The sequence below is a fragment of the Balaenoptera ricei genome, chromosome 15 (assembly GCF_028023285.1).
Source record: "Balaenoptera ricei isolate mBalRic1 chromosome 15, mBalRic1.hap2, whole genome shotgun sequence".
Classification (NCBI taxonomy): domain Eukaryota; kingdom Metazoa; phylum Chordata; class Mammalia; order Artiodactyla; family Balaenopteridae; genus Balaenoptera; species Balaenoptera ricei.
In genome coordinates, this window is record NC_082653.1 from 85,949,674 (window position 1) to 85,969,882 (window position 20,209).

The 20,209-nt window shown below is 55.7% G+C and overlaps 1 protein-coding gene and 1 non-coding gene across 5 annotated transcripts in view; both read left to right on the plus strand.

Annotated features, from left to right (window-relative positions):
* RADIL (Rap associating with DIL domain) overlaps positions 1 to 20,209 on the plus strand; it is a 61,624-nt gene that overhangs the window by 27,046 nt on the left and 14,369 nt on the right. For 3 of the 4 annotated variants that reach the window (XM_059898415.1, XM_059898412.1, XM_059898414.1), the window contains exons 3-6: positions 9,964 to 10,211; positions 11,250 to 11,882; positions 13,884 to 13,921; positions 19,752 to 19,912. In XM_059898415.1, coding sequence (XP_059754398.1) covers positions 9,964 to 10,211; positions 11,250 to 11,882; positions 13,884 to 13,921; positions 19,752 to 19,912 — 1,080 coding nt within the window. The remainder of the gene's footprint in view (positions 1 to 9,963; positions 10,212 to 11,249; positions 11,883 to 13,883; positions 13,922 to 19,751; positions 19,913 to 20,209) is intronic. The other variant, XM_059898413.1, reaches the window with a different exon arrangement.
* LOC132350070 (U6 spliceosomal RNA) lies at positions 5,982 to 6,088 on the plus strand. The gene has a single exon (XR_009497824.1). It is a non-coding gene; the product is annotated as a U6 spliceosomal RNA (small nuclear RNA).

Here is a 20,209-nt window from a genome sequence, read left to right on the forward strand (position 1 = left end):
AACATTTTGGTGCCTTTCATTCTTTTCTTACTATTGCATTATTTTTCTTACATAATTTAAATCAACCTATGTACATAGTTATATATTCTTTTTTTAACTTAATATACTTATTTACTCATATTGCAAACATCATATTTAATGCCAGTGAATGGGTGGTGTGCCTAACCATGTCTTTATTGGAATTTTAGAATGTTTCCCTTTTTTTTTTTTCTATTTATGAGTAATGCTTATATAAACATCTTTGTACAGAAGTGTTTGATTCCTTTCTGATTATTTCTGTAGGATAGCAACTTAAAAGTGGAATTCATTCGTGGAGAGATGGAGACTTTTTAAATATAGATGTGTCCAGGTCTAATATGATGTAGTTGGCACTATCCCGCTGGCTATTTTTAAATTTGGGGTGGACCAGTGCCAGTTAACGTTCCCACGGGCAGTTTCTGAGTGTGTCCGTCTCTCCTTATCCTCGCTGTCATGTGATTCCATCATTAAAGAATCTTTGCTGATTTGAAGGGAAAGCGTACCTCATTATTTAGCTTGCATTTCCTTTGGTATTTGCGAGGTGGAGCAGATTTTGGAATGTTCACAAACATCTCTGTTTGTCATCTGTCCCTGCTTCTCATTGCTTTCCTAATCTTTATTTTGAAATGCTTCAGGCACACAAGAAATAGATACAGCGTAGTGTAATGAACTGTTGGCGCACCCGTGACCCAGCTTAAGAAATAAGATGTCACGGGTGGAGTACGGGGGGTGGGGAGGGGACGCAGTCCCCTTGGAGGTGTTCCTGGCTCTCCGCCAGGCCCGTGGAGAGGAGGCTTGGGAAGCTTAGGACATCTGCATTTTGCCCGGGACTTGAACCCCTGGGCCACTGGCGGGAAGGCGGACGTCGGGCAGCTCCGTGGGTGGGGGACAGGGATTTGTGCTGGGGGGACAGGGCCGGGTGGAAATGGAGCTGCAGAGCTGGCAGCGGGCAGTGGCCACTGGGGGCACCTCCTCCCGGCAGCATCCAACTTTCGGAGCGGCTGGTGTAGGCAGTGTCCTTATTGCTGGTTGGAACTCAGGGGCCACAGCAGCCTGTGGCCGCTTCCAGGCGGGAGAGCCCTCGGCGGGATGGGCAGGGGGCTCTGGTCCCCACTCGGCGGGATGGGCAGGGGGCTCTGGTCCCCACCCGGCGTGTCCTCAGGGTGCCCTCCACCTGGACAGGTATGGCGGCGGGTCGTGAGGCTGTGGACGGGTATGTACCTGTAGATGTAGAAGGGACCGTGTGCAGGAAAGGGCAGAAGACCCGCCTGCTTGGGTCGGTAGGTCATTACCAAGCAAGCCGCCGACCGGAGCCTCGCTGCGGGCACATGGACTCCGGCGCGCTGTCCCCCTGGGGTCACCCTGAGCGCCACCCTCTCCCTCCCCCTCGGAAGGAACCACCAGCCTGACTTGGTAATGACTGTTTTCTCAGTTTCCTTTTAGTGTTATCACCGGTGCATTTTTGCCTACGAGAGTTTGGCTTTGCCTGTTCTGAGTTATGCGGTGGATTTACGTCTCCTTCGTGCTGTGCTTGTGGGGCTGACGCCCGTGCTGCTTGGAGCCGTGTCCCGCCACGTGGTGCGGTGATGCTGAGCGGCTCTGCAGGTGGGTCCGGGGATCGTGCTGCGCAGAGCATCCTGGTCCCTAAGCGCGCAAGTCCCTCGGGGCTGCACACCTGGTAGGGATATTGCTGGACACTGAGTGTGCATATTTCTACTTTACCTGGTGGGGTCAAACAGTCTCCTAGTTTACCATTCCACTGGAAACGTCAAGTGCCTGGTCTGCTCTTTTGCATTTTCTATCGTTTGGTCTTTTTCTTATTGATTTGTGGGCATTCTTTATTCTAGATTCTAGTCTTTTTTTTTTAACATATTTTTAAAATTATTTATTTATTTATTTATTTTGGCCGTGCCGGTCTCAGTTGTGGCATTCGGGCTTCTTAGTTGCGGCATTCGGGCTTCTTAGTTGCGGCATGCAAACTCTTAGTTGCGGCATGCATGGGGGATCTTGTTCCCCTACCAGGGATCGAACCTGGGCCCCCTGCATTGGGAGCGTGGAGTCTTAACCGCTGGACCACCAGGGAAGTCCCTAGATTCTAGTCTTCTATCAGTAATACGTGTTTCCTCCCAGTCTGTGAGTTGATTTTCTAAACTCTACTTATCGTGTCTTTTGATGAATAAAATTGTTAATATAGTTGAATTTGTCGATTCTCTTCTCTATGGTTAATGCTTTTGATTCTGTTTTGGTTTTGTCTCGTATAAGAGACCCTTCCCTGCCTCTGAGGTTGTAGAGATAGTCCCTGCATTCTCTTACGAAAGCTTTATAGTTTTACCTTTCACATTAGGGTCTTTAAAGCCTGACTTTTAAAATGGAAATAAAATTCACATAACACAAAATTAACAATTTTAAAGTGTATAATCCAGTGGCACTTAGTACCTGGCCGTGTCATTTTGGTCTTTTATTGTATCAATACGGTATATTACAGTGATTGACTGTTGTATGTTAGATCACTCTTGCATTCCTGGGATAAATTCCACTTGAACATGGTTTGCTACTATCTTGGAGACTTTTACATCTCTATACATAAGGGATATTGGTCGGTAGTTTTCTTGTGATGTCTCTCTTCTTTTTTTTATTGGACTTCATGAAACTGCGAATTGGTTTCTTCAGTCAGTTCTGGAAAATTCTCACTTATTTTCTTTTCAGATATTGCCTTTGCCCTCTTCTTACTGCTCTCCTCCGAGAGCCGTCTTTTTTTTTTTCCTTCTGGCCGCGCTGCGCGGCTTGTGGGATCTTAAGTCCCCAACCAGGGATTGAACCCGGGCCCTCAGCAGTAAAAGCGCTGAGTCCTAACCATTGGACTGCCAGGGAATTCCCCCAGAGCTGTCTTTAAACATGTGTGAGGCCTCTCACTCTCTCTTTTCTGTCTCCTAATGTCTTTCATATCTTCTTTTTTCTTCTTTTTTTGGTCACTTTGTACCACATCCTAGACATTTTAGACTCGTCTTTTAGTTCTCTGATTCTCTTTTCCGTTGTGTCTGATATGCTGCATAGTTTCCATTACTGTATTGTTTCATTTCTAGAAGTTCTAATTGGTTATTTTGTCAAAGCTGATGCTATTGTTTATAATTTCCTGTTCTCTACATATATTTCAAGGCATGTTTTATCTCTTTAAACAGTGTAAGCATGATCTTATAATTTGTGTATGGTAATCTTAACAGCTGATGTCCTCTTCTTTAAAAGGAAAATTTTCATTGAAAAATAGCCTACAGACAGAAGCATGCACACATTGTGAGGGTACAGCTCAACGAGCTTTCAGAAGATGGGTGCACCTGTGTGGCAAGAACTAGAACATTATCAGGATACCTGCAGCCTCCCTCACACCCCCTTCTGGTCCTTGGCCACTGAGCCAACCTCTCTGACTTCTAAAACCATAGTTCAGTTTTGGCTCTAAGTAAATTTCCTATAAATGGAATCATATTATTTGTACCTTTTTGTGTCTGGCTTTTTGGTTTTTTTTTTTTTTTTTTTTTTTGCTTATTCTTGCTTTTAGAAGAGTCCATTCATTACTATTTCCGTGCAGGATTCCATGATGTGAGCGGACCACAGTTGATTTGGTCGTCCTGTTGTTGGTAGACACTTGGTGTTGCCAGTTTGGGCCCAGTAGGAGTGATGCTACCGTGGGCGTGTTCCTGTGCGCGTCCCGTGGCCCCACGTGTGTTCCTATCGTGTGTACGCTGAGGAGTGGGCTTGATGGTCCAATGGTAGGAGACACCAGCACACGGCGCTTTCCAGGCCGCTCGTGCCGGTTGACACCCCCCTCCCCCAGCAGTGTGCAAGGGCTCTAACTGTCCCACTTCCTCTCTCACGCTTGGCCTGTCTGTCTTTTTCACTTAAGCTTCCTTGCTTTCTGTCAGTGGTGCTGTGTAGTTTTCAGTGACATGGTCTTGCACATCTTTTGGAAGATTTATTCCTTAGTTTCATGTTTCTTGACATTATTATAAATGGTATCTTTTTTTTTTTAAACATACCCTTTTCTCTGTTTTTAGTATTTTAAAATAGTATTGAATTTGCATACTCACCATATCTAGTCCCCTTGCTAAACTCATTTGTTAATTCTAATAATTTATCCATAGATTCTTTTGCATTTTCTGTATACACAGTCACATCGTCTTGAAAATCATCACGAATTTCTTTCTTTCTTTTCAATCCTTCTACCTTTCATTTGTTTTTCTTACCTTATTGTACTGGCTAGGACCTCCAGGACCTCCAGTACGATGTTGAACAGAAGTGGTCAGCGGGCATCCGTGTCGTGTCCCTAGCTGGGGAGGGGGGGTGCAATATACATTTTTTTTTTAGAATTTTATTTGCCAATGGTAGGATCGATCCTAAAAAGCTAGGTAACATATTCCCATGTCACTGCAGTCCCTTTGAAGGGTTTATGGCGAGAATGAAATGGAATTGAAGGCAAAATACTCAGAATAAAGCTGGCCATGTAGCAGATAGATGCTCACCAAATGATCCTTCGGTAGTTTGTCATTGTCGTTGTACATTTCAAATACAAAAAACTTCAAATTAACGTCAAGGATTGCTTGATTAACTTAGGGCTTCGTTCTACATCTTTTGCTAACCCGGAAAAGGGCATTCTAGTTTAAAAGGACTTGTTTAAGGCAGGTCTGACCTCCGAGTTTTGCAGAGTTTATGTTAGCAGCGCCTCTCCAGCTGTTATTAGGGATCACTAAGATAGTCTCAGTTCCCCCAATTTTAGCAAAATTCCCTAATGCGGGAACATTTGCCTCATCCGTCCCCGAAGAAAACCACATCTCTGAGTTCTCCTGCAGCCGTGGTAGTGGGTGTGAGCAACAGGGGCTTCTCCGAGTTGTAGACACTGTTTCAAACCCTCTGATCCTGGGAGAGAAGAGCAAATAGGGCCCGGAGGTAAAACCTACAGCTTGAATTTATTGTCCTGAACTTACTGACGTTCAGGAAAAGAGCTGTGCTGTTCTTTCCAGTGCTCTTCTGGAGCCCATGACGGGAGCTCTGATGACAACTGCCAGCTGCTTTCAGAATTAACGTCCACCCGCCACCCCCACCCCACCCCCGGTATCCAGGGTCCTTTCCTCTCTCCCCGCAGAGGGGACGCCTGCACCAACTCATAAAACACCGTGTGGCCTGGGGTGTCATCCCTCCACCTCTCCGCCCCTGCCCGACGGCTGCCTGGCCCAGGAGCGTCTGATGGAGGGGATGAGGGACCGCAGATCCCTGCCCTGCAGAGCTAGCTGCTCGCAGGCTTGATTGCGGTGGCGGGAGCTGGGGCAGCTGCTGGGAGAGGGAAGCTCCGCGCTCCTTTCTTTAACCACGTCCGTTGTGAAGGACACCGCCATCGTCTGTGTCACGGTTACACCTCCTGCAGGTTAGGGCCCCTTCCCCAGTTCCCGTGGGAGAGACACACAGTCCAGGAGCGGGCAGGATGGGCCCTGAACGTCCAAGTCAGGGCCTGTGACTTAACTGTGAGCCTGTTAAGGGGCAGCAAGGGTTGTTTCAGAATCTCTCCTGGTTGTGTTATCCTCCTAAGATGTGGGAAAGTGGTCTTTGTGCTTCTGGGTCTGGGACCCAGTGTTGGGCGGTAAGGTGGTCCCATGTGTGTCCTGGGTGGTGGTGGGGGACACACAGAGGCCTCTCCAGGTTCTGGTTACCGAGACCCCTCCTTTTATTCCTCTGCTGGGTGTGCTTCTGCCTTTTCACCAGGGAACAGACACAGGCCCAGCTCTGAGATGTGGCGGGTTCAGGCCCAGACCACTGCAATGAAGCCGGCACGTCGGTAAAGAGAGTCCCAGGAACTTTTTGGTTTCCCAGTGCCTAGAAACGTGATGTTTACGCTCTACTGAGGTCTATGAAGGGTGCGATAGCATTATGTCTAGAAAAACAATGTACGTACCTTAATTTTAAACTACTTTATTACTGTGCTCGCTTCGGCAGCACATATACTAAAATTGGAACGATACAGAGAAGATTAGCATGGCCCCTGCGCAAGGATGACACGCAAATTCGTGAAGCGTTCCATATTTTTCCAATAAAGATGTTTAAAAAATAAATAAATAAATAAAAATAAAATACTTTATTACTAAAAAAAAGTCAAAATTACAATAGTAACATCAAAGATCATTGATCACAGATCACCATAACAAATATAATAGTAACGGCAAAGTTTGAAATATTGCGAGAATTACCAGAGTGTGACGCAGAGACACAAAGTGAGCACACGCCGTTGGAAGAAATGTGCCAATAGACTTGCTCAGCCAGGGTTGCCGCAGACCTTCAGTTTGTAGCACACCGTATCCGTGAAGCGCAGTAAGACGAGGTGTGCCTTATATAAGAAGGAAGAGGGGAGCCTCATATCTGCCACCTTCCTGGGAACCGACAAACGTTTTATCTAGAGAAAAGAGTTAGAAATCCAAAACGCAAATAAAAACGGTAGGTGCTCGAGTATGTTTTCCGAGCGCCCCGTGGGTTTCCCTTTCTCCCCCTGTGGGTTTTCTGTAGACAAGGCACTGGGGGAGGGGAGTGCCCTGGCAGCGGTTCCTATCCTAGCTGAGTTCCAGAACCTTCTGGGGAGCTTTTACAAAATACAGATTCCCAGGTGTCCCTCAGACCTGCAGGACCAGATAAACCTCTGACCTCGCTGACTCGGTCACCCCCAGCGTAGCGGGAAATGTCCAGGGCTGGGCCGTCCAGCCCAGCTCACGGGGAGGCGTGATCCAGAAATGGAGCGCGTCTTCTTCACCCAGTGGCAAGGTTGGGCGTTTTCCTCTAAGATGAGTAACTTGGCGTGTGAAATCACCGCCGTACAAGGCCTGGCCGCTCTCGTCACTTTATTCCGTCAGCGCCGCTCCCCCGTGGGCCAGGGCGTCTCCGTGCTGTGTCTGTTGCCGAATCTCCATCATGGTGGCGATGGAGGGGCCGCGGGGACGACCGTGCTCTGGACGCGGGCTCCACCGTGACGCCCAGATCCAGTGCGCAGAGCCTGGACCACGAGGCTGCGGGTCTGCCTGGACCGACCAGGCTGAGAACCCCAGGCCGCGCCCCGCAGGCCGCCGGCTTGTGGGTGACGCTGCCCACACGTCCCTCCGCTCGCCGCCCAGCCTCCATCCCAGGCTCAGAGCCGGGCAGACGCGCCCTGGGTTTGCGCGGCGTTGGGCTGCGTGGATTGTGGGGGCGAAGCTGAAGTGGGATCAGACGCGGGGCGGCACCCTCATCAGCACCCGAAGCCACGACCCTCCTCAGGCAACTGGCCGAACGGTCTCCAGCGGCCTCATCAGGCCCCCCTCCCAGGCCCCCAGCCCACCTCGGGGCAGCCGCAGAGTCCTACACACGTGGGAGGACCTCAGAGCGTTTATGGGTTTGTTTTTTTTTTTTAATTTATTTATTTTTGGCTGTGTTGGGTCTTCGTTTCTCTGCGAGGGCTTTCTCTAGTTGTGGCAAGCGGGGGCCACTCTTCATCGCGGTGCGCGGGCCTCTCACTGTCGCGGCCTCTCTTGTTGCGGAGCACAGGCTCCAGACGCGCAGGCTCAGTAGCTGTGGCGCACGGGCTTAGTTGCTCTGCGGCATGCGGGATCCTCCCAGACCAGGTCCCGAACCCATGTCCCCTGCATCGGCAGGCAGATTCTCAACCACTGCGCCGCCAGGGAAGCCCTGTTCATGGTTTTTACTTTACACCTGAGTACTTGCCTTCCAGAGTTGACATAAACATTTTTAATGACATTTATTTAGAGTTTTAAAAAATAAAACGAGTAAAACATCACACAGAGTTATCCATAAAGTATGTCCTATCACGTGCAGTATGTGATATCACACGTGTTCTAGTAGCTCCAATACGTTATGCGATGTACCTCCCCGGGCTCAGACCCCCACCTGTAAAACGGCCATTTCTTGGACTTACTGTGTGCCTTTTCTCTCCGTTTTTCAGAACAGCTTTCCGTGCACATACGTGCACACCGTGAGCAGTATGCGGTGGGGTTTCATGTGCTCCTTTCAGCCTGTACACAGAGGTCTCACACCCCACCCACCGCTCCCCATCTGCCTCTCCACCCGCCACTGGGTGCAGGCTGGGCCCCGCTTTCCCTGCAGCATCTCTGCCCTGGGCGAGGGTCGTCCCCGTGCAGGGTTACGTGGGGTTCAGGGGCCTTCCTTGCTCAGGCGTCCACACGTGTGAGGGTCCTCCTGGCTGTGCTGCCCGCAGGGTGTGCACGGATCTGTCGGCTGGACCTTGTGGGTTGCTCTACACGCTGGCCGTGCTGGCGTTGGCGGTCCAGCGGCCCCGGCCTTGAGCTGCCGCCACCTCCCTCCCGACAGCCCTGGCCCTTCAACCCTGAGGGCCCGTGGATGAGCCCTGGGCGCTGTTCCAAACTCCCCAGGCGGCCCTGAGCGAGGGCGGGGTGAGAGCCCCTGCTCTAGCCTGGGAGGGGTCACCTGCCGGGGACGCGGGACCCCAGCTGGAGGAGCGGTGTCCAGTCGGCCGAGAGCGCGCGCCCACGCCCGTCTGCTGCTGGCCCTGGTCGCTCGGGCCTCGTCCAGGCCCTCGGGGCCCCCGGGAATCGAAGAGGAAAGGGTGGCCTTCTGGGCGCTGCTGCCGCCTGAGAGCCCCAGCACTTGTGGAAGGGGGCTCTGAGGTGCGGCCTCTCCTGCAGCCCCGAACTAGAGGGAGGAAAAGCCTGGCCTAGAGCGTCGTTTTGGACTGGTTTTTAAACGTCTTCTTTCAGGCAGGGCCCCCGCTTGTGCCGTGGTGCCCCAGCCATGAGAGCAGGGTGTGGGACAGGTGAGGCTGGGGGCTGCCTCCCCGCCTGCCCCCACCTCTGTCCTCCATCCCTGCCTCCTGCCCTCGCCCTCCTCCTTCCCCTGACCCGTCCCTCTTCCCCCCACCCCTTCCCCCCGCCCCGCTGCCCTGCCTGACGGTCGGTCGCTGGCCCGGCTCTGCAGCAGGCGGGGAGCCGCGGGCGCCCGGCAAACGGCTCGCACTGCGGCTGAGCGGCCTCCCTCCTGCAGCCCCGGCTCCCTGTGGGCTGCCGGGGACCGGGCTCCCTTCTCCTTCTGGAAGGCAGGTCGGTCTTCCCGGGCGCCCCCGGCCCCCGCTTGCCCACCTCACCTCCTCTGGCTTTGTCTGGTTTTGTTTGGAACGGTCATAGGAAGGGGATGCTGCAGACAGAGGCTGTGCGGAGGGCGCTCGGCAGGGGGCTCAGAGAGGAAGGCCTGGGTCAGCCGGGGAACCGAGACGGTGACAGGAGACTGGCCCTCTTGAGTTCCATGTGGCTTCTCAGCTTTCACGCGGCATTAGTTTAAAAGAGCGCTTCCTACGTGTAGAAGGGTAAGGCTTTCGTGGGGTGTGCACGTGTGTGCACGTGTGCATGTGTGCTTGTGTGCATGCGTGTGCCTGGCCGTGTTGGAGGTGCCCCGGGAAGGAGCAGCCGTGTTCTGGATGGAGACCAGCCGGCCCTGTGGGCTGGAGTGACGTGGCGAGTTGACTGCTTCCTCCTTGTAAAACGGGGGGGATGATGAACGGTTCTCATCTAATCAGCCCACGCACGCACACGCACGCACACGCGGGCTGCCAGGACGGGGCAGGGGATGGGCAGGTTTTCGGGTCCGCGTGGTACCCACGAAGCCCCCAGCACGCTGACTCTGCGGGGGTTGAGGCTGCGGTGGGCTTGGCATCCCGCGGGGAGGCCGTGGTGCTGGCTGGTCTCGGGGCTGGGATGTACCACGGGCTCCTGTGGGGCGTCTGGGGCCTCGGACGGCCCCGGGGACGAGCCCCGGAGGAGCCACGGCCTTCCGAGGATGCGGGCCGTGGGCAGAGTCCCGCGGCCGCCTGCAGGCCTGCTTGACGGAGCCGCGACCCGTGTTAGGAGCGGCCTCGAGCCATCTGTTCACCCCTCGCTGCTTCTGCCGCAGGGATAAACGCCCAAGCCCGGAGACTGCAGCGGAGCCGCGCCAAGGGAACCCCAGCCCCGGCCGCGGGGGGAGCCTGGAGCCCGCCTCCGCCCCGGCTGCGCCGCACGGTCAGCGAGACCAGCCTGAGCTCGGCCACCGCCCCGCCACCCGCTGCCCGGGGCCCCGAGGAGCCCGGCCAGGACGCCATGCGCTGCTCCGTCTACGAGTCGCCCCACCTGCTGCTCCTGCAGGGCTACAGCCAGCAGCACGTGAGCGCCGCCCTGCTGGGCCCGAGGCACGGGGGGGACGGCGGCGTGCAGGGCGTGCAGGAGGCTCTCGGCTAGACGCGCCCGCCCCTCTGGTCCTTACTGACACGCCAGCGGGGGGCTCGGGGGCTGGAGAAATGGGCTGGAGGGGGAGCACCCCACTGGGTCCGCCCTAGACGCTGGAGGAGGGTGGCGGCTTCCCCGTCCTCTGCTTCCAGAACATTCTTTCGTCCAGGCTGCAGTGGGCGGCAGCAGGGCCTTGGGAGGGGGTCCCCCCGGCTCCTCACTGACTGATCCCAGCGTGGGTCTTCCCTGGTACTGGACCCCCTTCGTGCCCGGCCTGGCCGGCCTCTGGGGAACGGCCCCCGTGGGCTGGGGCGCAGGCCTCCCGCGGCCTCGAGCATGTGCAGGGCGGCTTTCTCTGAGGAGTCCCCCAGGCCCCGCCCCGCGCCAGCATTTGATACCACTTTTGTCGGAGGCCTCTTGGCCTGAAGGGTCTCGCCCTTGGCGACCCCGCCGCCCCCGCCCATGCTGCCGCCCCGGGCAAGTCTGCTGTTCCTCCCGGCCTCTCGCGCACCCGCGTGCCCCCCCCCCCCCCCCCCCCCCCCCCCGCTCCCTTCCTGCTCCACCTTCCCCGCACACTGTGTGACCTCGTCAGGGCTCTGGGCTCAGGTCCTGGGAGGCATCTTGCCTCCCGGAGCCGGCGCCGCAGGGGGGGGGCGCTTCCCCAGCTTGTCACTGGCACCTGGTGGAGCGGCGGGCCTGGCGTGTCTGTAGACCAGTGTCCACGTCCAGGTCTGCCCTTGTCTGGCCTCTCACGTCTTGAAGCTGGAGCCCCCCCCACCCCCGGGTATCTGGCGTGCCACCGAGGCTGCTCTGGGAGATGGGATGGGCGCCCAACATGGGCAGGCTGGGGGCAGGCAGCGGGTCAGGAAGAGCTCCGGGGGGGCGGGGGGGTGTGCTGCCCAGGGCGGCTTAGGTACCAGGGATGGAGCTGCCCGAGTGGTGTCCTGCCCCTGAGGTCTGGCATCTGCCTTTCAGGACAGCCTGGTCTACGTGCTCAACCGGGAGCGGCACACGGTGGGCCAGAGGACCCCCTCCAGCAAGCCCAGCATCAGCCTCTCGGCACCCGACATCCTGCCTCTGCACTGCACCATCCGCAGGCGCCAGCCGTCGGGCCGGGCGCAGGCAGGGGCACAGCTGGTCCTGGAGCCCATCCCCGGGGCGCCCGTCTCGGTCAACTTCTCGGAGGTGGGGGGCCGCGCCGTGGTGCTGCGCCACGGGGACCTGCTCTCCCTGGGCCTGTACTACCTGCTGCTGCTGAAGGACCCAGCGCAGGCCCAGCCCCTGCCCGCCCAGGCCCTGGCCCGCCTCCGGGCCGTGCCGGAGAGCTGTAGGATGTGCGGCGCCCCGCTCCGGGCCCGGGGCGCCTCGGTCTCCGCGAGGCCCGTCCACCCCCGGCCGCGGCCGCTGCACCTGGAGTTCGAGCCCGACGCGGAGGACGCGCTGCTGCAGCGGATCATGACGCTGGTCGAGCCGGGCGGCGACGACCACAAGCTGACCCCCGCCTTCCTCCTCTGCCTCTGCATTCAACACTCGGCCACCCGCCTCGAGCCGGGCTCCTTCGGGCAGCTCCTGCTCAAGATGGCCAGGATGATCCGAGAGACGGTCTGGGTCAGTGGCGGGGCGGGGGCGGTTTGCTGCCGGTGGCCTCGGCCGGGAGAGGAGCGGGTGGGAGCTGCGGCCGCCTGGGTGGAGGGCGCGAGCTCCCCCGTGACCGAGACCAGGCTTTGTCGCCGTCGGGCGGGCAGGATAGGCAGGGCCACCGAGGGAGCTGGGGTATCCGCTGAGGGTTCGGCTTCGTGAGCTCTGGTCCTGTGTCCCTCCCCACGGCCCAGCCCTGCCGGCACCCAGGCGTCCTGGGAGCCCCACGCTTTCTGCTGGGAGCAGGTCGAGCCCCTGCCGACACCCCACTGCAGAGCCCTTGTTGGGTGGGAGGGAGAGGGGGGGCACAGGACCGGTCGATGCTGTACATTGAAACTTCCCCCAGGACGGTCTCTGGACCGCGGCACCACACACGTCCGGGCAGAATTCCTTGCTGGGGGCCGACCCCTGCACCCCAGGATGTTGGGCAGCGTCCCTGGCCCCCCCCCCCTTCTGGCTGGCAGCACCCCTCCCCTCACCCCTCACGGAAGCGGCTTCAGGCACTGCCAGATGTCCCCTGGGGCCAGAGCACCCGGCGGGCAGCCCCCCATCCTCTCCTGCCCCTCCAGGGGCTGGACTCCCTGGGGACCCAAAGGATGGCTGGTAGTTACACGCAGTCCTTCAGAGAGACCCCCTAAGTCTCGGCCATGCTCACCCTGAGGCAGACGTGGGAAAGGGAAACCAGTTGGCCGTGGAGACACTGGATAGATTCCTCAGATTAAAGTCCGCACTTAAAACGTTTGAAACTTTTTAAAAGCAAAAGCCGTCCTGGCCTGCCACATCCAAGCGTTTGTGCCAGCGACCTGTGTGCATCGCGGGTATCTGAGCCGCGTCCCCCAGCGTCCCGAGTGGCATTTGGAGTGTGTGGTCGCTTCCCCTCTGTGCAGCTGAAGTCCGTGCAGTGTGGGCCGAGTGGCCTGACGCTTAGAAGCTCTGAATTTCACACGAATCACCGTCCTTTTCCGAGTCTGCTCTGTGCCACTTACTAGTAATCAGATGCTGTTGGACTTAATTTTCACAACCACCCTGATGGCGCAGGTGCGGTGTCCCACGTCACAGCTGAGAACACCGGGGCAAGGAGGGTGCTGGTGACTCTGGGCAGAGAACCGGATCCCCCCGAGCCCGAACGTCGTCCTTGGCTCCCCCGCCATGCACGTGGGATCAGCCCTGCGGACCCCCTCCCCCGCCCCCGTGCAGGCTTGGAAACAGGCTCGTGGAGGTGGGACCCCCTCACCCCAGGTCCCGGGCCCGGGTGTCCCCCGTACGGCTTCCCCTCTGGGGTGTGAGAAGCCTCGGCTCTGGTCTGTCAAGAGCCTTGAGGTTCATTTGTCTGTCTGTTTCTTGGGCATCAGCAGCTTCCTCTCCATCCCCCTGTGTTCACGTGTCTCGTCAACTCAGGCCAGTGTGAGCCTCTAAGAGAACACGTGAGGGAGTCGCAGTTAGGACCAGGCTTAGCCGGATAATGTCACTAAAGCAAGAATGAGTTCTTGATTAAAAGGGACAGAAAATGTTGGCTAGACCTGAGTCCCTATGGGGACGTTTAAACATACTTGTATGCACTCAAGCCCACGTGCATCTGCTCCGCGTTACTGGGGCTGACTTTTAAAAGTGCATCTATGAAGCTTAACCATAAGAGTGTTGCTAGAACGTTCATTCTGACATTTGTCACACGTTTGACCCATCTTTACTGCTCCCTAAATGGCCGGCTGTTACGTGAGAGAGATGGCTGTGAAGTAGTGCTCTTGTAGGAAATGAGTGGATGGTACGCGGTAACGGAATGCCAGGAGGTCAGATCGAATGGAAAACAGTCTTCCCAGTGTAGCTTGGAGCGAATCGCCCAGTACGGGACGCCCGGAGCAGTGACGCCATGTTTCGTGTAGACGAGAGCCTGTGTCAGTGGCGTCCTCACTGCACGTTGCCCGTGCTGTCCTGCTTGTCTCATCTTTGCTTTTTTTCCCTTTATGATTGTAGGAGAAAACCAAAGAACTCGCCGAGAAACAGGCACACCTGTAAGTACGGCCCCGTCTTCGTACCCGCCCAGCAGGCCACTGGTTCCCCAGGAGCCAAGACCCAGCACCCCTCACCCTGCAGCCTCTGGGGTCAGCTCTGTGTCTTTCTGTCTCAGGGTGGCTGTTCCCATATCTGTAGTCACCACCCCGGGCAGCTCTGTGTCGGGAGGTCTCGCCAGAGCATCTGTGAGACGAGTGGGCACGACCCTCCGGGAAGCCTTCTCCTTGCCCTCCCGTAGTTGCTGTGTTAACACGAACCTGCTGCTTTGGGGAAATGGACGCCTCCCGGTGTAGAGGTGGGGCAGCGGGTCTCCGCTGTCCAACGTCGGTTTTCATAGAAAGTACGGGTTCTACTCTTACGCGCCGCTGGGGGGACTTGAGGAAACCATTTGGCATTAACGGTAAAGACGTGCGTGTCCTGGGACACCCCCCGCCCGCCCTTGAGCGGACACCACGGAGAACCGCCTTCGCAGAAGGTGGCGGCGGCACCTGTGTTTGTGCTGCGGACCCCTAGCCACAGTGAAGGCGTGAAGGCCACGGCTGTCCGTCCCCTTGAAGGAACACGCACATGTGGTGACAGCCCAAGCAGAGGTTGCCTGTGGTCCCTGCCCGTCGTGGACGAAGGGCTCGCGGGGCCTTAAGTCATGCTGCGGTCCACGGGGTTTGCCTCATTTCTGTTTATGTGAGGATGACACGTGGAGAAGATACTCCGTTTATAAAGCACGTGTGTGCTGTCCGTGCCTGTGGGGTATCGTCTGCCCGTGGTCCTGGAAGCCAGCGGTCCCCAGCCTTTTCGGCACCAGGGACTGGTTTCGTGGAAGACAGTTTCTCCACGGACGGGGCGGGGAGTGGGAAATGGTTCAGGTGGTGATGAGCGCGATGGGAAGCGGCAGGTGAAGCTTCGCTCGCTCGCCCGCCCGCCGCTCACCTCCTGCTGTGCGGCCCGGGGGGCGGGGGGGGGGATTGGGGACCCCTGCTGTGAGGGAGTCGGGAGGAAGCATCATTATCCCCTCCTTCCGAAGTCGGGAGACGGGAGCCGGGGTCTGAGCAGCGAAGTTCCCGCCGGGCTGAGCTGAGCAGAGTCCCCGTGGCTCACGGATGTGCTCTGCTGGCTGCCACCCTGCTCGAGGGTAGTGGGTAGCGGGGCGCTGTTACAGGCCAGGCCCTGGGGTGGGGGGCCCACGGAAGACAACCTACAGCTGGCCCGCACGGAGGGACCAGCTGAGGCCTAGGCGGCTCGGAGGAGCCCTGCATCCTTCAGGTTCCGCGCGGGAGGGGAAGTCCGCGGGAGGGAGCTGGCCTCACCTGCGGCTTTGCTCCCGGATGGGACAGCCCCGTCCCCAGGGTGAGGCGGGCCTGGAGGTGAGGAGCCCTCAGGAGCAGCCGGCCCTCGCCCTCCGGAGCGCATCCTCCCACCGGCGCCTGTCTGCTGGGGCCTTGGCCCTTAGACGGGAGGGACCAGGCCCTCCTTCAGCAGCTCCTTGTGTCATTAGGGCCTGAAAACAGCCCTGGGTCCATCCCAGCGAATGCTTTCGTTTTTTAAATTATGAATCACTTTCAAAATACAGAAGAGTACAGGATGTATCAGTTACCCCTGAACCCACACCTGAATTTAACATGATTCACATTTTGCCCCATTTGCTTCAGGTCTGTCTTGTGTGCTTCTTTTAAAATTGTAAGTGGCCGTTAACTCTTCCTGAACGCTTTTTCCGCGTCTGTGATCGTCACACATTTTCCCCTTGAATCTGTGAGTGTGGGTCCTACATCAGGAGGTTTACTGAACTGTGATTGGATTCCCGGGATCGAACCTCTCCTAACTATTGATTTTGTTATTAGCAAGGTGAGATGCGGTTTGTTGATACTTTAGGATTTTCCCATCTGAATTCATAAGTAAAATTGGCCTGTGAATTCACTTATTGTTTTGTATTGTCCTTGTCTGATTTTAATGGCAAGGTTCACAGAGATGAATTGGGCAGCCTTCTCTGCTTTCAGTTCTCTGAGTCGATTTGTCTGAGGTGAGGACTCTGGGCCGCGGAGGTTTCCTGGAAGCAGCCCAGAAAAGCGTCTGGGCGGTGCCTGTGTTTGCTGATTACATTTCTTTAATGTTTATGGTTTATTTAGTTTTCTGTTTCTTCTTGTGTTGATTTTGGTAAGTTTTGCTTTCCTAGGAAATTATCTGTTGCCTGTGTTTTCAAAGTTATTGGAATAAAATTGTTCGTTATATTCTCGTAGGACTTCTTTCGTCTCTAATATATTTGTAGTGATTTCGCCTTATTTAATTCCTGTTGTGTTCCTATTTTTTCTCTCCCCACCCCCTTTGATTTATCTTCCCAGGCATTTGTCTGTTATCATCTGTTTAAAAGAACCAATTTTGTTGTTTCTGTTTACTTTTTCTTTGATTTCTATTCCATTTACCTTATTTCCTTATCCTTGCATAATTTCTGTTTTAATTTCTTCTTTGACTCATGAATTGTTTTGAAAGTTTTTTGAAATTTTTTCATTTTTATATTTACTAACAGAAATGTATTCAATTTTATTTTCAGTAATCATATAATAATATATTAATAATAATAATTGATATAGAAGAGCAATAATTTCTCTTGTACAGGTGTCCCAGATGATTTTTATTTTTATTTAAAAAAATTTTTTGGCCGCACCACACGTCATGAGGGATCAGTTCCCCGACCAGGGATCGAATCTGCGCCCCCTGCCTTGGAAGCGCAGAGTCTTTTAACCGCTGGACCACCAGGGAAGTACCCCAGATGATCTTTTAAAAAATTTATATCAGAACGTCATTGACTTGATTTGGTTTATTTTTATTTATTTTACTGTGGTGAGAACACTTAACATGAAAGCTATGCTCTTAAACTTTTAAGCGTGCAGTACAGTATCGTTACCTGTAGGTACCCTGTCGTACAGCAGGTCTCTAGTACTTGCTCACCCTGCATAATTGAGACTTCACGCTCATTGATGAGCAGCTTCTCTTTTCTGCCCTCCTGCCCCCGCCCCCTGGTAACCACCACTCTCCTTGCTGATTCTGTGAGTTTGACTATTTTGGGTCTCTCGTGTAAGTGGAATCACGCAGTATGTGTCCTTCTGTGATTGGCTTATTTCACTGAGCGTCATGTCTTCAGGGTTCATCCGTGTTGTTGCATTTTGCAGGATTTCCTTCTTTATTTAATGCTGGATAATGTTCCATTGTGTTGCAAACCAGATTTTCTTTATTCGTTCATCCGTCAGTAGACCTTTAGTTTGAGTCTGCATCTTGGGTATCATGACTAGTGCTGCAGTGAACACTGGGGCGCTACTATTTCCCGGAGATCCTGATTGCAATTCTTCTGGATAAACACCAAGAAGTGGAATTGCCAGATCATAAAGTAGTTCTATTTTTAGTTTTTTAAGGAACCTCCATGCTGTTTTACACAGTGGCTGCACCAGTTTGCATTCCTACCAGCAGTGCATACGGGTTCTGATTCTTCCACATCCTCACCAATACTTGTTGACTCTGGTCTTTTTCATGAAGCCATTCTGACAGGTGTGGGGTGGTAGCTCCTTGTGATTTTGACTTGCATTTCCCTGATGATTAGGTATGTTGAGGACCTTTTCATGCTCCTCTGGCTGGCTGTCTACTTTGGAGACATATCTATTCCAGTCTTCAGCGCATTTTTAATAGGGTTATTAGTGGTTTGTCTGGTATTTTTTGGGTTTTTTTTTTTTTTTTTTGGCTTTTGAGTTGTAGGAGTTCCTTATATGTATTGGGAAATTCACCCCTTATCTGACATGTGGTTTGCAAGTGTTTTCTCCCATTCCATAGGTTGCCTTCTTATTCTGTTAATGGTTTCCTTTGCTGCACAAAGCCTTTCTGTTTGATGTGACCCCACTTGTCTACTTGTGTTTTTATTGCCTGTGCCTTTGGTGTCATGTCCCTGAAATCGTCGTCCCTACTCGGTGCTTGCCTGGACAGGTGGGCCAGGCCGCTGTGCCTTGTTTGTGCCCCACGGTACGGCAGGGCTGGCCGGTGGCGCGTCCTCAGCGCTGACCTCGCTGGGACCCAACACCAAAGCTCCACTTGGCAGTAGCTGGTGGATTGTTTTTCCGTGGAGGCCTGTCTGTCCCGTTGAGTTCTGGGCGGAATTGAGAAGGGCAATAAATGTTGAAAACAAAATGGAGCTAGGCTGGGACGAGCAGATTCATCCTTTTTTGACGACATAAAGCTCTTCGTGCGTGCATGTGTGTGTGTAATTCAACCAGTGAGGAGAACGGACGAGAGGAACAAGATACGCAGTGAAAACAAGGAGATGCGTCTGAAGCCCTTCCCTCCCCAGGAGCAGGACAGAGGGAGGTCATGTTGTCTGTGGACAAAAGTGAAGTTACGTCAGAGAGAACAACAAACTTCAGGCGCAAGGAGAACGTGGGAAAGGGAGCCCGAGGCCCGTGGGGCACGGAGGAGGCTGAGGCTGCAGCCCTCCCGACGCTTCCTCACCAGCCCTGCCACTGATATGCCCCTCGGCTTTTCCCGTGGGCCTGATCGCCAGGACCCCTGGCACGATGGTCACTGCGACAGCCGGAGTCCCTGAGCTGCTCCGGGCGCCGGCAAGCCCTCCAGGCAGGATGAAGCGCCTAGAGACAGCACCGTCCTCGCACGATGCCCGCAGACACCTGCCTTGCCCCCCGGAATCCACCAGTAAGAGGCACAGCCCAGCGTCACCCCCAGACAGACCGAGTTACCTCTGGGTGGTTTGATTTGCTTGTCAGTGGATCTCTGCTCACCTGTCAGAGCGCCTGGCAGGTGTAGTCAGGGACCCTCCGGTGCGAGGATGCTCTCAGAATGCACAGCCCACCGACAGGCTTGCTGCCGGGATGAAGAACCGTGCCGGAGAGACACGGACTGGCCTTCAGATGGAGGAATCGCCCGGATCTCTGCTCGCCGCACCCGCCCCTCGGTCTCCCCAGGAGGCTGGTGAGGATGGCGCGGTGGCTTCTGTCACATTGCGGGCGACTCGGACACCAGGTCCTGGATGCTGGCAGCTGGGGCCCAGGAGACGTGGGAGGAGGGGATTGAGATGGGCGGAGCTGACCTCGCAGGCTGCCATCGACGGAGGCAGGCGGCCCCTATGTCCCCTGGAAAGGGAGTGCCACGGGCCCTCTACCCCAGGCGGCCGTCCCCCAGGGTGGGATGGGATTGGAGGGCCGGGAAGGGCCTAGCTCCGTGCCGGCACCTGGGAGCTCCTCCTGCCTCGCTCCCCGGGGGACACGAGCGCCTCTGCCCGCCGCCCGGCCCCTGCCTCAGACACGGCCAGGCAGCCTCCGTGAGTGGGGCCGTCTGTGGGTTTTCTAAGGTATCTCTGAGTCTTCCAGTAACGCCCGCGATCCCTGCCTCCGCCCTCGTCTTCCGCCTCCTGCCGTGATGAGGTAGCACTTAACTGCCCTTGTCCGATCGCCACCCCAAGCAGTTGCGCCTCTGCTTGTTTTCTCTGTTAGTTACATTCCTAACGTAAGACGCCCCCCCCGCCCCCCGTCTCTCTTACTCTTGAGTATGAGGGGCAATTCCTGTTGCTTGTCCGAACGGTCATAACCGCTCTGTTCTCTGATTCTCAAAGAGAAGATGTGAAAAGAAGCCATTTACCAGAGTCCTTTTCCAGCGTGGCCTCTGGCGGTCCTTCCCGTGAGGGTTCGTAGGCGATGTGCCTCTCACAGGTTATGGACCTGAATCCAGTTCCCAGCCTGACGCCGGCAGGCTGACAAATCGTGGTGGTTTTTTGGAGCGTGCACTGCTCTCACGCACGGAGAGCGGCGGGTTCGGCGTGACTCGTGGTCTCTGTCTTGGCAGCCAGGAGCCCCTCTCCACAGCCAGCTTCACCATGGAGGGCCTGGTTCCGGACCTGCAGCACATCCTCTTCTGGATGTCCAACTCGGTCGAGCTTCTGTACTTTATCCAGCAGAAGTGCCCACTCTACATGCAGAGCCTGGAGGAGGAGCTGGACGCCACAGGTATGGCCGTGCCGCTGCTCCCAGGTGGTGAGCGTCCCCGGGCCATCCCAGGGGAGAGGTGGCCCCCAGAGCAGAGGTGGGTGTGTGTCGGGGGCGTCCCCCGAGAGGGAGGTGACCTGCTGGTCGGGCTAACCCGGTGCCTCTCGTCCGTGACGCGTCGGCGCTCTCCGTCCCCGTCATGTCACGCGGCCCCACTGTGTTCCGCCTGGGGAGGCCCGGGAGACACAGGCCACTCACTGCATTCTGTCAGCCCTTGGCCGCCAGCCCCTCCAGAACGCACCACAATCGCAGAAAGGA